The 14,221-nt window shown below is 45.0% G+C and overlaps 1 protein-coding gene across 1 annotated transcript in view; it reads right to left on the bottom strand.

The window, feature by feature from the left end:
- Positions 1 to 11,345, bottom strand: part of GXYLT2 (glucoside xylosyltransferase 2) — an 83,120-nt gene extending 71,775 nt beyond the window's left edge. Inside the window, exon 1 of the mRNA XM_060109171.1 lies at positions 11,049 to 11,345. Within this exon, the coding sequence (XP_059965154.1) occupies positions 11,049 to 11,323 (275 nt within the window). The 5' untranslated portion in view covers positions 11,324 to 11,345. The remainder of the gene's footprint in view (positions 1 to 11,048) is intronic.
- Positions 11,346 to 14,221: the final 2,876 nt, after the last annotated feature.

The raw sequence follows: 14,221 nt of genomic DNA, 5'->3' as shown, positions 1-14,221 counted from the left end.
CAGGGGATTCTATTTCTCTATCTCCCTCTTCTTTTCAAATTAAGATGTTATTGAGATTTTAAAAATATGGACCAGCAGCGCTGGTTTGAAATAAATGTCTGGTGACATACGAGGGAGAAGCATGAGGATTACATATTCTGCGAATGAGCACCTCTATCTCATTTCCTGAAAAAGAGCATAAGGGACTTAACAATTTAAACGAAGGAAAAGTGGTCTCCCCAGCTAATTTCCATCCTCTTATGCCTCAGGCAAATAGGGATTTTAAATTTTTATGATAATTAATATACTTTAAATTATTTTATAAATATTTAAGTAATGCATATACTTATCACAGAAAAAAGTGTAAAATACAGACAAGCAAAGGCGGGCAAGGGGTAACCAAACCAACTTCATAACCTCTGTTAACGTTTTGGTATACCATCTTCCAGAGTTATAACCACTATATGTGGGTGTGTGTATATAAATATGTAAAAACTTTTAAAGAATGGGATAATTTTTTATTTTATTTATTTATTTATTTGTTTTGCGTTACACGGGCCTCTCACTGTTGTGGCCTCTCCCGTTGCGGAGCACAGGCTCCGGACGTGCAGGCTCAGCGGCCATGGCTCACGGGCCCAGCCGCTCCACGGCATGTGGGATCCTCCCAGACCGGGGCACGAACCCGCGTCCCCTGCATCAGCAGGCGGACTCTCAACCACTGCGCCACCAGGGAGGCCCAAGAATGGGATAATTTTTATAATCTGTTTTTTTTCCCTTACAAATATGAACAATTTTCAAATTTAAAAAAAGAAAAGAGATTTTATCAAAGGGATCTTTTTCAAAGGGATTCTGGAAAGCCATCAAATACTTCAAATTTCAAGATTTGTTCCCAAGTACAGTATGGTTGTAAGCAATATGGATCTAGATGCACACAGACCTGGCTTCAAATTCTAGGTCTGCCACTTGTCGCATCTTGGGCAAACACTTTAACTACTTCTCACCCTCAGTTTCCCCATCTGTAAAAAGGGCTTGTTGATTCTAGTGGCCCCTTGCTTTCGGTTTTGGTGTTTCTTACTAGCGTCCATTTCCAGGTGTTTCTGGTAAGAGCACCTCAGTTTTCTTCGGGGGAAACCACTGTTCTCAGTTCATGAGGTTTGGATGGACTGAAGCATCCTCCCCCAGGTGCGGCCATCAGGGGTTTGGTATGCATGTGATCCAAGCCAGGGCGGTTAGAGGCAGCCCTGGGACTCTTGCTGGATGAAGTCTTCCCCTTCAAGGTTACTAAAGCAGGAGGACTTAAGCCCAGACCCGTTGGAACTATCACATGGAAAAATCTGACCTGAGAGTGTGGCCCACACAGAAGGAAGCAGAGTTAAAAGATGGAGGCAAGATGGTCACACATCCTGGACACACCCATGGCTGAAGCTTTACCTCCTTTGCACATCACAGTTTAATGAGCTAGTAAATCCCCTTTTATGATTAAATGATATCAGCTGATGAGCTGGGATTCCATCACTCCAAATGAAAAAGAATTTGACCTATCCAGTAATAGTACCCACCCCTTAGGTTGTTACGAAGATTAAATGAAATAACGTGGTGAAGCACTTCATACGGTACCTGACATGTTTTAAGTCATCATTAAATATTAGTTGTTATCATCATTATTATTAAATATTAACTTAGATGCATCAGAAGCCTTCATTTTTCTCCAAATATTTTATGTCCATGCCCAAAATGGGCAAGGCAGAGCAGCAAAAAATTTAAGTGTCAATACTCTACATGATTGCAAACGAGATTTGAAGTGTTTGTACATTTTAAAAAGTTCTCAGACATTAACACCGACATCCATTAACCCACTCCTCCTGAGGGATGAAATCTGATACTTGAACACTAAGGCTTGTTACTTTGGAACCAGTGGTCAGACAACCCGGCTCCTTTTAATTCCCACAAAATTGGGATGAGGAAAAAGCAGAGCAAGGGTTCAAGCCCAAGCAGAGACACAGGCCCCTGAAGAGCACTGTCTGTGAACAAAATTCTGTGTTTTGGTGCCCGAGGACACCTCCTAATTCCCGAAGACTCTTCACTTACCCTCTGCTTTTCTAAGCTCAGAAACAATAGTCCTCTGCCCTTGAGTAGAAACCGAAGCTACAGACCGCCTGACTTCCAGGTCTCAAAGTCTCCAGAACCATCGCCCAACTCAACCAGAGGCAGTGAAAAGGGTCCTGTCCCATCTATTCCCCGAGCTTTTACTAAGGACCAGGACACTGGGGTTAGGGTAGCATTCATTATATGTGGAAGCTGTCTTCATTTCCTCAAGACACAACCCAGGGAAAAGCCTGCCTAAATCCACATCTTAGCTCTGGCTAACATTTGCTGAGAACTTCTCGTGTTGCAGGTACCGTGCCAGCCTTTGACTCACATCGTTTCACTTCCTCGTTGAACTTAGGAGAAAGCCTAGATTGGCTGAGGAGCACTGACTCATTCAAAGCCACACAGCCAGTCAGCTGGATCTAGTTAGGATTCAGTTTCTAAATAATAAAGCAGCCATGGACACTAACAGTACTCAGAACAGCACGTCACTTGCTGAGTGATCACCATGAGCTAGCCCTGTGCTTGGGGCTTTATGTGCATTATTACAATTTTAGCTCTTTGGACCTCAGTTTCCTCTTGTATAAAAGGAAATCACGCTTCAGATTATGTGTTCTCTATTGCCTCCTATTTATGGAAAGCTGGGACTCTAAATTGAACCATGATGAATTTTTACCAGAAGATGACAGTCTTCCACGTTGCTAAAAGAGGTCGGGGGGAGGGGCATCCAAACATCACCCTCAAATACACCACAGTCGCTCCTGGCTGCCAAAAAAATCACGGACTCCCAATAAAGGCATCAAGTCAAGAAACTCCTCTTTCCAGGGGCCAGTTTTCGAAATTTCATCGTATGAGATAAATCAAGCACTGGGGAAGATCTGGAGGGGAACATAAAATGAATTCCGTCTTCAACTGAAGCCTCTTATTTTCTTTTTTTTTTTTAATACTTTAAATGGTGGCAAGATAGATATAACATAAAACTTTACCTCTTATTTTCTTACAGTAAATTATAACATGAAGAGAAGTATTTCCAAAGGAAACAAATCTGTTCTCAAATTTTCTTCCAAGGACTCTCACCTATGGAGTTTCTAGGGAGATGTGTCAATATGGCCACTATTTACGGAATTTTCTAAAGGTGCTAAAAGTAGGTGCTACATATCCACATCAGTCAGGACGTTATGGTGGTGAGTGACAGAAACTCAATTCATGGAAGCTAGGACAGGGACGGGACAGTGGCAAAGGGCAGAAGCTGACCTTGGGCACAACATCAGAACCCACCCCCACCCCAGTTGCTGGATGTTGGTTCTCACCCCTCCAGCTCATCTTGGGTCCATGAACTTTCCATGCAGACCAGCTTCCTCCACCTGGCAGAGACATAGCTGCAGCCACTAGAAACAGTTTTCCCTTATGCTGTCTCTGACCCCAATTTTTTAAATCCCTAAAAAAAGGCTCTAATTTGGCTTAGGAACCTATCCCGGAATCACCTGCCACCTGGGACAAGGTCAGGTGCACAGAATGGCCACTCCAGGGTGTGATGGACCTTCATTTCCTGTGTGCCCCCTATAGCCATTCCCCTCTCTCTCCATCAGCAGCACTGAGGTTTTGATTTAAAGAACCATCTGGTTCTGTTAAGAGGATTCTGGATGCAAATAACAGAAACCTTAACTCCAGCGTGGAAGAGACGGGCCCTAGATAGGGCAGGCCTCTGGATCTGTGGATCCCAGGGCTCAGTACTGTCCTCAAGGACCCATAGTCTCCTTCTTTCTCTACTCTAATGCCCAGAGTGATGACTTCAGCCAAAGCTGGTTTTCTAAGGATCGTGGTGACAACTGGGACTATTTATTTCCTTGTTCATATCTAGAGACAAAGTCTTTTGTCCAATAATGTAAAATAAGTCCTTCCCTTCTTATTCCATTCCCTTCTTAATCAGGAGCTGATTGGGCCAGCTTGGGTCATGTAACACCTGTAGACCAGTAACTATTGCCAGAGAAACGAAATTATGTCTTAGCCCTGGATATATAAAGTTTACACTATGACAGGGATGGGACTGTCATGGAAGGCTTAGACCATTGCCTGGAGGTACAGTTCACTGTCAAACTGGGGGTGGGGTGGGAGAATGGAGGTCAGGAGCCAAAGACAAGTCTATTACATCACCCTCCCCCCAGTGGTTTAGGTGGTCTTGGCTTCATCCCTAACTCAAGGGGTGGCCCTGGCTTGGATTACTTCAATTAGCTAATCCCATCCCACCCCTCTATTCCGTCCCATTTCCTCATCCACACTGGAGCCATTTAAACCAACCAAAGCCAATGAGATAGGAGAAAACTTTTGCTGGTGCTTCTAGGAAATAAAAACACTCCCTCATCCAGAGAAGCAAGATGAGCCTGGAGCATCTTGTAGCGCCAGAGAGTTAAAAAGTGCTCAGAAAGGCAAAACTGAAAACAGAAAGCCGAAACACAGTGATGGGGGTCTACCAAAGGAGCAGACCAGCCAAGTGAAAGAGCTACTCATCACCAGATGGAAACAATTTCAGCAACAAAATAAAGTCATACTGGACTGTAACTCAAAGCGCAAAATCAATATCTACAAGTCCATCCTGATTTATGACTGAATAATAAAGGGGGGAGAAGAAACACAACATCTCCCACACAAAAGAATTTCAAATTGTTTATATAGAGACGCTCCGCCCTCAAGGAGGGGGAACATAACTCCTCACTCCTTAGGCGTGAGTTATGCACAGTGACTTCCTTCTAAAGAGTAGAGTATAGTGAGGGCGGAAAGAGTAAGTCTAGAGTGGAGAAAGCTGACAAACACTAGCTCAGCCAGTGACCAAGGTCAACGTTAAATCATGTCGATAGTATACGCACTTGATAGGACGTGATGAAAATGGCACTCTACCTCTACGGTCTGCCTCCAGATAACCCATAACCCCAGTTATCACCATGAGTAAAACATGAGACACATTCCAACAGTGGAATATCTTATAAAATATCTGACCAGTGCTCTTCAAAACTCACAAGGTCATCAAAAACAAGAGAAGTCTCAGAAACTGTCACAGCCAAGGGGAGCTTAAAGAGACATGACAACTGAATGTACTGTGGTGTCATGGATAGAATCCTGGAACAGAAAAAGAGCACTAAGTAAAAACTAAGGAAATCTAAATACATTAAACATTAGTAATAATGTATCACTATTACTTGATAAATGATAACATATGTATTATACCAGTGTAAGCTTTTAATCAGAGAGGAAATTGGGTACAGGGTATATGGTAACTCTCTGTACTACATACTCCCCAATTTTTCCACAAATTTGTTCTAAAAAATAAAACCTCTTAAAAAGAAAAACATTCCCTCTCTTGGAAGGATGTTACTATTTTTTTTTTTTTTTTTTTTTTTTTTGCGGTACGCGGGCGTCTCACCGCTATGGCCTCTCCCGTTGCGGAGCACAGGCTCCGGACGCGCGGGCTCAGCGGCCATGGCTCACGGCCCAGCCGCTCCGCGGCATGTGGGATCCTCCCAGACCGGGGCACGAACCCGCCTGCCCTGCATCGGCAGGCGGACTCTCAACCACTGCGCCACCAGGGAAGCCCGGAAGGATGTTACTATTAGAGACCCTTGCTATTTTCCTAAAGGGTGTAAGATTGTTTTGAATATTATTAGATAACATGTAACTTAATAATATAAGTAAAGTGTTAGTAACAATATAGTGCTGGCACAAGGGGGTGTTGCTGCATTTACTCATTCATTAGTTCATTTGACAAATATTTATTGAGTACCTACTGTGAAATCATCTCTGTTCTAGGTGCCAGTGGTACATTGATTAATAAGAGATGAAGTGTGCATGAAGGGGGGAGCAGCAAACAAAGTAGGATTTTCATACAATGATGAGTGCTATTTAAAAAAAAATACGAAATAAGAGTAAGGTGGTAGAAGATGATGGGCAGGGTCCTTTTTTCTAAGGCAGCTGGGAAGATCCCTCTGAGGACAGAATCTGAAAGCAGACCTGAAAGAAATGAGGGAGCTAGCCACACAAGGATGTGAGCAAAGAACATTCCACCACAGGAAAAAGTAAACAGTGCTGGGGTAGGAATGAGTGCATTTGAAGGCCAGTGTGGCTGAAGCAGAGTGAGTGAAGTGGGGAAGGGTAGGACATGAGGTCAGACAGCTAAATGGGCTGAAATCAAACAAGGGTTCAAAGGCCACACTAAGAAATTGAATTTTACTCTGTATGATGGGAAGTTAGGCACTGGAACCAGCAAAGTGACCCAGTTACATATTTAAGATTATTCCAGCAGCTGTATGGAAAATGGACTGTAGAGGGCGCTAGAGTGGAAACCCCAAGCCAGAGAGAAGCTACTGTAGTCCGTGTGTCAAACTATGGTGTTTAGCTCAGTGGTAGCATGGAAGTGGTAGATATAGTGGGATTGGGGTTATATCTGGGGATAAAACCAAGAGGGCTTACTAACTGAATACACGGAGAGGGTGAAAGAGGGGTCTCATGGACCAATCAACAAAAATGAATTGGACAAGAATCAGGAATCACAGTGACAAAATATCATAGATGGTCCCCAAGATCTAGAGATCTGTAATGTGTTCTGGGGCAACCAGCTAATTATAGGATGGCCACAGACTTGACTTTTTGCTGTATAACATCATCCCTCTTTAGTAAGACATTAATTCAGGCTTGAACCCTCTGAGAAGACTTATCTCAGAGACCAAAGAGAACTGCAGGAAGTGCTGTCTCTTGATGAGCAAATAGGCACGCTTCCTCTCGGGGCAGCTCCAGAGGCTGCCAAGTGTGTAATCTGTTTCTGTATTGTCTCCCCTCCCCCTCCCCCCTCCCCCAAATTCTGGGAGGGAAGCAACTCCATTCACCATTGCACACTGAGTACCTGCCCCAGGATACATGTGCAATAAACATTTGCTGAATGACTGTGGAATAAAATGACAGAGGTAGCCTAACTCTCCCTTAGAAGCCATATTTTAAGAGAAAACAGCAATAGCCAGGCTAACACAGAGACAAAGAATAAAGTTCAGGAGGGGGTTGAGGCTGACTAATCAGTTGGAGCTCTAGGCTACAGCCAGTAAATGAGAAACAGTGATTTTGCAAGAGATGGCACAAAGGGCTAAGCAACAGTCATTGTCGGGACTTTGCAGCTGAACTTGTTGATCTCATCACAGGACCATCAAATGTCAGAGCCGGAAGAGATCTTAGAAAACTTGTAGATCGACCCACTCGTTTACAGATAAGCAAATTAGGGTGAAATGGCTCAGGACTAGAACCCAATCCTCTGGATTCCAGATGCCAAATTCTTTTTCCTATCACACAGATGGGCAGTTATATTCAACTTCCTCTTCCGTATGTAGGCTCAAAGAGGAGTTTTCAGAAGCAAGCTGGAGAGATAGACTTCTGAAATCCGAAGTCTATACTAATGTAAAATTCTCATTTTAGAATTCAGTTCCATGAAGAATAAATGATCCCTCTTGATAAACTTTTCCCCTTATCATTCAAAGAAAATAAGGCAGCCCATCATCGTTCCCTTTTTGACATGGCTGCCAGGAAGGTTAGAGCTAAAATTTTTTTAAAAATAAATTTATTTATTTATTTATTTATTTATTGGCTGCATTGGGTCTTCGCTGCTGCACGCGGGTTTTCCACTGCGCCACCAGTGAAGCCCCGTTAGAGCTAAATTGAACACTTCATCCTCATAACAACAGTGGCCTCAGTGATTAAGAATATGCCTGCCAATGCAGGGGACATGGGTTCAAGCCCTGGGCCGGGAAGATCCCACATGCCGCGGAGCAACTAAGCCCGTGCGCCACAACTACTGAGCCTGCGCTCTAGAGCCCGCGAGCCACAACTGCTGAAGCCCGTGTTTCTAGAGCCTGTGCTCCGCAACTAGAGAAGCCACCGCAATGAGAAGCCCACACACCTCAACAAAGAGCAGCCCCTGCTCGCCGCAACTAGAGAAAGCCCGCGTGCAGCAACGAAGGCCTAACGCAGCAAAAATTAAAAATAAATAGAATTCAGATTTGGAAAAATTAGTAATTAAAAAAAAACAGTGGCCTTAGTTTTTGACAAAAAGTACTTCTTTCCCACTCCTCTTTATGACTTTTCATGTTTCATAAGTACTTCAATGGCCTTATTGTATATGTCTCTGTTACTGTTAGTCGTCTCAAATTTGTTTTGGAAGTCAGCCAGGTCTAAATCACCAAAAAAAAAAACAAAATAGAAGGAAGATTTCATTTCTCTTGTGCACTGGAATGGCTACTTATAGTGTGGTGTACGTTTTCAGATCCCACCCTTGACCTAAAACTCAGACCTTACCTCCCAGCTTTATATTTATAGAAAGGAGAGCCCACCACAGGACAGACTGCATACAAATGACTAGTTATAAAATTGTAGGGTCTGCCTGCTAACTAGGCAAGTCCCTGGAAACTTCTCCAAAATGAAAACAAGATGTGGAAGGAGAGTGCCATGCTTGCTGTGCTGACGTGGCAGGATTTCACTTACACCAGGACCCCGGGGGGAGCAGTGCAGCCTGGTCTGAGGATGGTCAGCAGGTGGTGGACTGGGTCCCACCCAACTCCACGCTTGCTGCCGACTACTGCCCAGGCTCGAGATACAAGATCACGTACATAGCCTTCGTCTCTTCTGGATTCAAGCCATGTAAAGAGATTAAAGCGCTCATTTTCTGAAAACATGAGGCTTTCTTTTCCCTCCCCAAAATGAAATTCCTCCTAAACCACAAAAATTTAACCCAGGCAGGATTAGGAAAGAAACAAAGGCGTCCATGCAGAGATCTTTCCTCCTGCTCCCTTAGTGCTGTCGCTATTTCTGTCCAGGTAGCAAAAGAAACATTAATAAGTCCCTGAAAACGTCAACTTCGCCAGAGGACGCTAGACTTTCATGTTTATGCATTCGAGCCTGAGACTTCCTGTGGCTCTTTTTGTTTTTTCCTCTTTCCTGAGTTTGAAAATGTTGTTCTTTATTCTTATGGTGTTGCTCATGATTTCCATGATAATCTAAGAGATACGATTAGAAGAAAAATGGCTTCAGGAGATACTGTTGCTCATGGAAATAGTCCTTCCCGAAAACAACCTTTTGGATTCTGTTCATGATCTCTTCTGAGTCAGAGCCAATTTGTTCAGACAGAGACAAGAAGATGCTGCCCCAATGTTCCCAACACCTTGAAGGATGAAGACAGTTCCAAAAATCTATGATGTTTCTTCAGAAAAATTTCAGGAAAATTATGAATGCAGGCAAGCCTAGTGTATGACATCTGCATTAGTACGAAAGGGCTCAACCTGTATCAAGACTGCTGGGATCTTTATCCTCATCATGGAACCTTGGACAAATTGCTAAACCTTGTGTAATATTTTCCTCATCTGTAAAATGGAAATAATATTAGTGCTTACTTCACAGAGCAGGCTCTCAAAGTTTGGTGTGCATCAGAAACAAGAGGAGGGCTTGTTAAAACACATACTACTGAACTCAACCTCTTGATTTTTTATTTCATGGGCCTGGGTGGAGGAGGGGAGGGGTGAGACTCAGCATTTCCAACAAAGCCCCAGGTAACTCTGGTGCTGCTGGTTCAAAGAGAATGCCAGGAGAACCACTATCTAGGGTTATGGTGCAGATGGCGTAGTTAATGAACGTAACCTTAGTGTTAATAATGACTATTTTAATGTACTGTGGTTAACACTATGCCTCGTAAAAAGTTAGCTGTGATAAATGGTGTCCATTCTAATTATCTTCCAAGTTGTCCCATCAACTTACAAATCATAGCAACTTTGTAGTTAAACCATAATAGAATCCATTACAAGAAACCTCAGTACATAAGAGGGAAAACCCTATTAACTTCCTAACAGAAATATCCTTATTTTAAAGAGTGAATACATCCATAAGAGATTGTAAATGGTTCTAAATAGACTTAAAAGCAATTCTATACATCACTGGGGTTTTTTCCCCTAAAACTTGTCCATACCCATCTGTACATTTCTTACCAGGGAGAGGAGAAACAAAAGCTGACACAGCTACTTACTAGGTTTCCTGACTTTTCTCTCACTTACAGTAAAAACGCCAAACCAAATTTAGTCATTACGGTGAAAAAGAAGTCTTCCACTCGTTTCGAGTAATTAAGGAGCCCAGCAAATGTGGACGTTGCAACTGGCAGTTAGAAACATCAACAGTCTCCAAAGGGTAGAGGAAACAGAGGGCTACAAGACAAGGGGATTGTTAAAAAGCTCTCCACAACAAAGGAAATGAACGCAAATCCCTAACCTGCGGGTGTTCCAGCAACCCTAAAGCCAAAGATGAAAAGCTGTGGCGGGTTAAGCTCTGTGCAGATAAAGAGGATATCAAACAGAATGTCGAAGGCTAAGATGTTTTCCTTGCAGGGCTCTGACCACACATGAGTCTGAAAAAGGAGGAACAGGGAAAGCCCCACGCTTCCAAGGAGAACACTTCTTAGTACACTCAGGTCGAGCGCCTCTTCTGTTCTAAGCACAGGGGGAGATTCGCGGTTCAGTGAGAGGCAGCCAGTGCTTAGTAAACATCTAACTTTTCCAACTCAATCAGATCTAAGTTTTGGGTAGAAATTCTCCAGTGAAACATGAGAGTTAGATAAAGCATTCTTAAATCGTGATGGCTTTTGAGAAATTCGACAAAGGGAGCATGTTTGCAAGAATGCAAAAAAAAAAAAAAAAAATCCTTTGCCCTGACAGTTAAAAATGTACCATGCAGACCACTTTCCCTGACACTTCTCTTTTCAAAAGGTACGCTGATGACCAGCACTGCGCTGTTAACAGGACTCCACGAAGACGGTTTTTCATTTCTAGTCGGGAAAGAAATAAAAGTGGGCAGCCCGTGGGTGAACTTGGAGTTTGTCCCTCCAGCCCACAGCCTCCCTTGGACCGGACACGGGTGGAAGGAGGGAGACACAGGTCCGCGGATGGGATTCTGGGGCTGCCACGACTCACCTCGCCAACTTCTTCAGGCTCGCGGCGCCCCGACGGCTGGCTCGGGGGCGCGGACGCGGAGGCCGGCGCCGGCGAGCGCTCTGGCCGGCCCCCGGGAGGGCACCCGGGCCCGGGAGGCGCGCGGGGGCCGGCGCGGGGCGGCGCGGCGGGTCGGACGCGAGGCGAGCGAGCGGCGCGGGGTGTGCGGCGCGGCGGGCGCGCAGGGACAGCCCCGCGAGCAGGAGCGCGGCCAGCGCGAGCAGGAGCAGCGCCGCCGCCTTGTTGCGGAGCTTCATGGTGCGGCGCGGCGGCGGCGGCCCCTGGGCGGCGCGGCCCCTCTGCGCATCGTGGCGCGCCGGGCGGCGGCGGCGGGGCGAGGGCAGCGGCGCGCGACGGCCGCCTCCTCAGCCCGCCCGCCGGGGACTGGGGTCCGGGCGGCCGACAGGCGAGCGGGCGCGCGACGGAGGAGGAAGAAGGGGAGGGAGGGGGAGGCGTGAGCCAGGCCGAGGAGGAGCAGCCCGCGCCTACCGTACTGTGTGGAGTAGCCGCCCGTCCGTCCGCCCACCCGCCAGCCGCCAGGCGCTCCGTCTTCAGGTAGGGCAGCCTAAAAACCTCTCACCTCCTCATTCATCCATTCATTCACTCATTCATTCGTTCATTCATTCATTGTCTCCCACTCCGTTCCATTCCCTCGTTTACTTCAATTTCGTCACTCATTCACTTACTCTCCCATTCCATCTTCTCTTCATCGGATTCTCTCATTATTCCATGCATTTGCCCCATCATTTACTTTTACCCATCTATCCACGCACTCGTGCACCTACCCATACATCCAATCAGGCAGGGACATCTCTGTCCTGTTTTCCCAATGCAGGGCCTGGCACTTGGTGGGTACCTGTAGGATAACCACTCCAGATCCACGTTGTCTAAACAAGTTACAGAGTGAATTCTAGAGTTTGGGTTTGAAATCTGACTCTGCCGCTCATGATCTAGGCTAGGTGATCATGAGCAAGTGGCACAAATTTCTTGAGCCTTAATTCCCTTACATGCAAACTGGGATTGTATTGCTGCTCTCCGCAGAGCCGTTGGTTGTGTGGACATTACATTAAACAAAGCATTCGAAGAAACTCGCACAATGCCTGGCTCACAATTGGTGCCCAAAAAAGCTCTGTGATAATTAGTACAATAAAACAGAGCTAGTCATATATACATAAATGCACATTTTTCTTTCTGACATAGATTTGGTATAGAGTAATATTCACAAGCCAGTGTAGAAATGAATTCTTCTGAGACTTTAACAGCCACAATCACCAGATCAAGTTTCCAGAGTTTCCTAACTCTTCTTCCAGGGCATCCCCAATCATAAATGTGAAGCACGAGGACACCTCCTCTTATTATTCACCATGAACTGACAGCCAACATTCTATTAACTCTCTTTTCTGCTTGGCCACGGGACAAGGAACAGCAGTTATGACAATGTCCCTGAGATTCTACAAGGTTCCATGTTGCCTTATAAATCATCTAAAATTCAGATATATTCCGAATGGTTCTCATATTAGCATTACATTTTAATTCTTTGAGATCCCATTGTATTTAAAGTTCTAGGAATGAGAATATTTAAACACCTGGAACCTCTGGCCAAGTAGGCACCTAAGAGATGGCAGGATGCAGGCTCAAGGTGTGCACAGCAGATGTTGCAGGTGAACGAGCACAAAAAAATCCATCGATTTCCGCTGAGGGTGAGGTATCGTCCTGCTAGGATGCATTTGGAATTGTGGGAAGGATGTTTTGGGTTGTCACAATAACTGGCAAGTTCTACTGGCACATACTGGACCTCCCACAATGCTCAGGACACTCCAGCAGCACAAAGAATTGTCCTGGGCCAACTGCCAACATGGGGGCACTGTGGAGAAACACTGGGCTAGGCTAAAGCCTGGTGTTCAGGCCTTCCAAGTTTAGAAATGGCCACTATTATGTTAGTATGTGGCCCAGTGAAGCAAGAATTCCCAAACTCTGTCTTGCCACTTCCTCTCTTCCTCCAGGAGACACATGCAATAAGAATAAAATAAGGCAAAGTAACACTTGGCTAGCAGCTAAGGTTTTGGCCTCAAACACCAAAGTAGAACTTGGAACAACTAGGTTTGACCAAACAGAGGACTCTGTTTTCTTTAACCTTGCTGAAACAAAGGAAAGGCCTGATTTATCTCCTTCCCCTAAGTCCAAATTCATGTTTTGGTTACCATTCTGATATCTAACATCATGGAAAAAAGATTCCAGATACCATATCTATGACTCATCCCATTTGTCACTTGGATGTCAAATATACCAAATGCTTGTGTATTTGTCCCCCTACCCCAGAAATCTGTTTCTCCCCTTGTCTAGATACTCAGTTGCTCAAGCCAGAAATTAGGTGGGAACCATCCTTGGTTTCTCTGTTTCCTCTCACCTCCTGTGTTAGTTATCTGTTGTTGCATAACAAACTACCCCAAGTGTGGTGGCTTAAGATAATACACATACAACCTCATGCTTTCTGTGGGTCAAGAATCCAGCATGGTTTAGCTGGGTCTTCTGCTTCACAGGCTCTCAAAAGGCTGTAATCAAAGTGTTGGCCTGGGGGTGGTGGTCTCATCTGAAGGCTCAACTGGAGAAGGATCTGCTCCCAAGCTCACTCACATGGTCGTCGGAAGGGTTTCAGTTCATTGGACTGAGGGTTTCTGGTCCTTGCTGGCTCTTGGTCAGAGGTTGCCCTCAGTGCCTTGCCAGGTGGCTCTATCAGAATAAGTACATCAGAAGAGCCAGAGAGACAATGCCATCAAGACAGAGGTAACAGTTTTTTATTATCTATTTTTGGAAGTGACATCCCATCACTATGCCATCTTCTCCTTGTTGGAAGCAAGGCATTAAATTCATTCTGCACTCAGGTGGAGAGGATTACACAAGGGCCTGCATACCAGGATCACTGAGAGCTGTTTTAGAAGGCTGCTTCCCTCACCTCCCATACCCAAAGAGTCAGCAAGTTCTGATGACTCTGCCCCCAAGACATAATCGACATCTATCCACTTCTCTCCTGAATTGTCAATAGTGTTTGCTTGACAAGATCAAACCCTGCCCAATTCCTAATGGCCTTGTTCCCATAGTATTTCACATAAGTTATTCCCACTCCATCCCCCACGACTCTGAATTATATGAAGTGG

Source organism: Mesoplodon densirostris, chromosome 10 (assembly GCF_025265405.1).
Source record: "Mesoplodon densirostris isolate mMesDen1 chromosome 10, mMesDen1 primary haplotype, whole genome shotgun sequence".
NCBI classification, from domain to species: Eukaryota; Metazoa; Chordata; class Mammalia; order Artiodactyla; family Ziphiidae; genus Mesoplodon; species Mesoplodon densirostris.
Note: the sequence above shows the minus strand (reverse complement) of the source record. Positions and strands in the feature narration are given on the sequence as shown.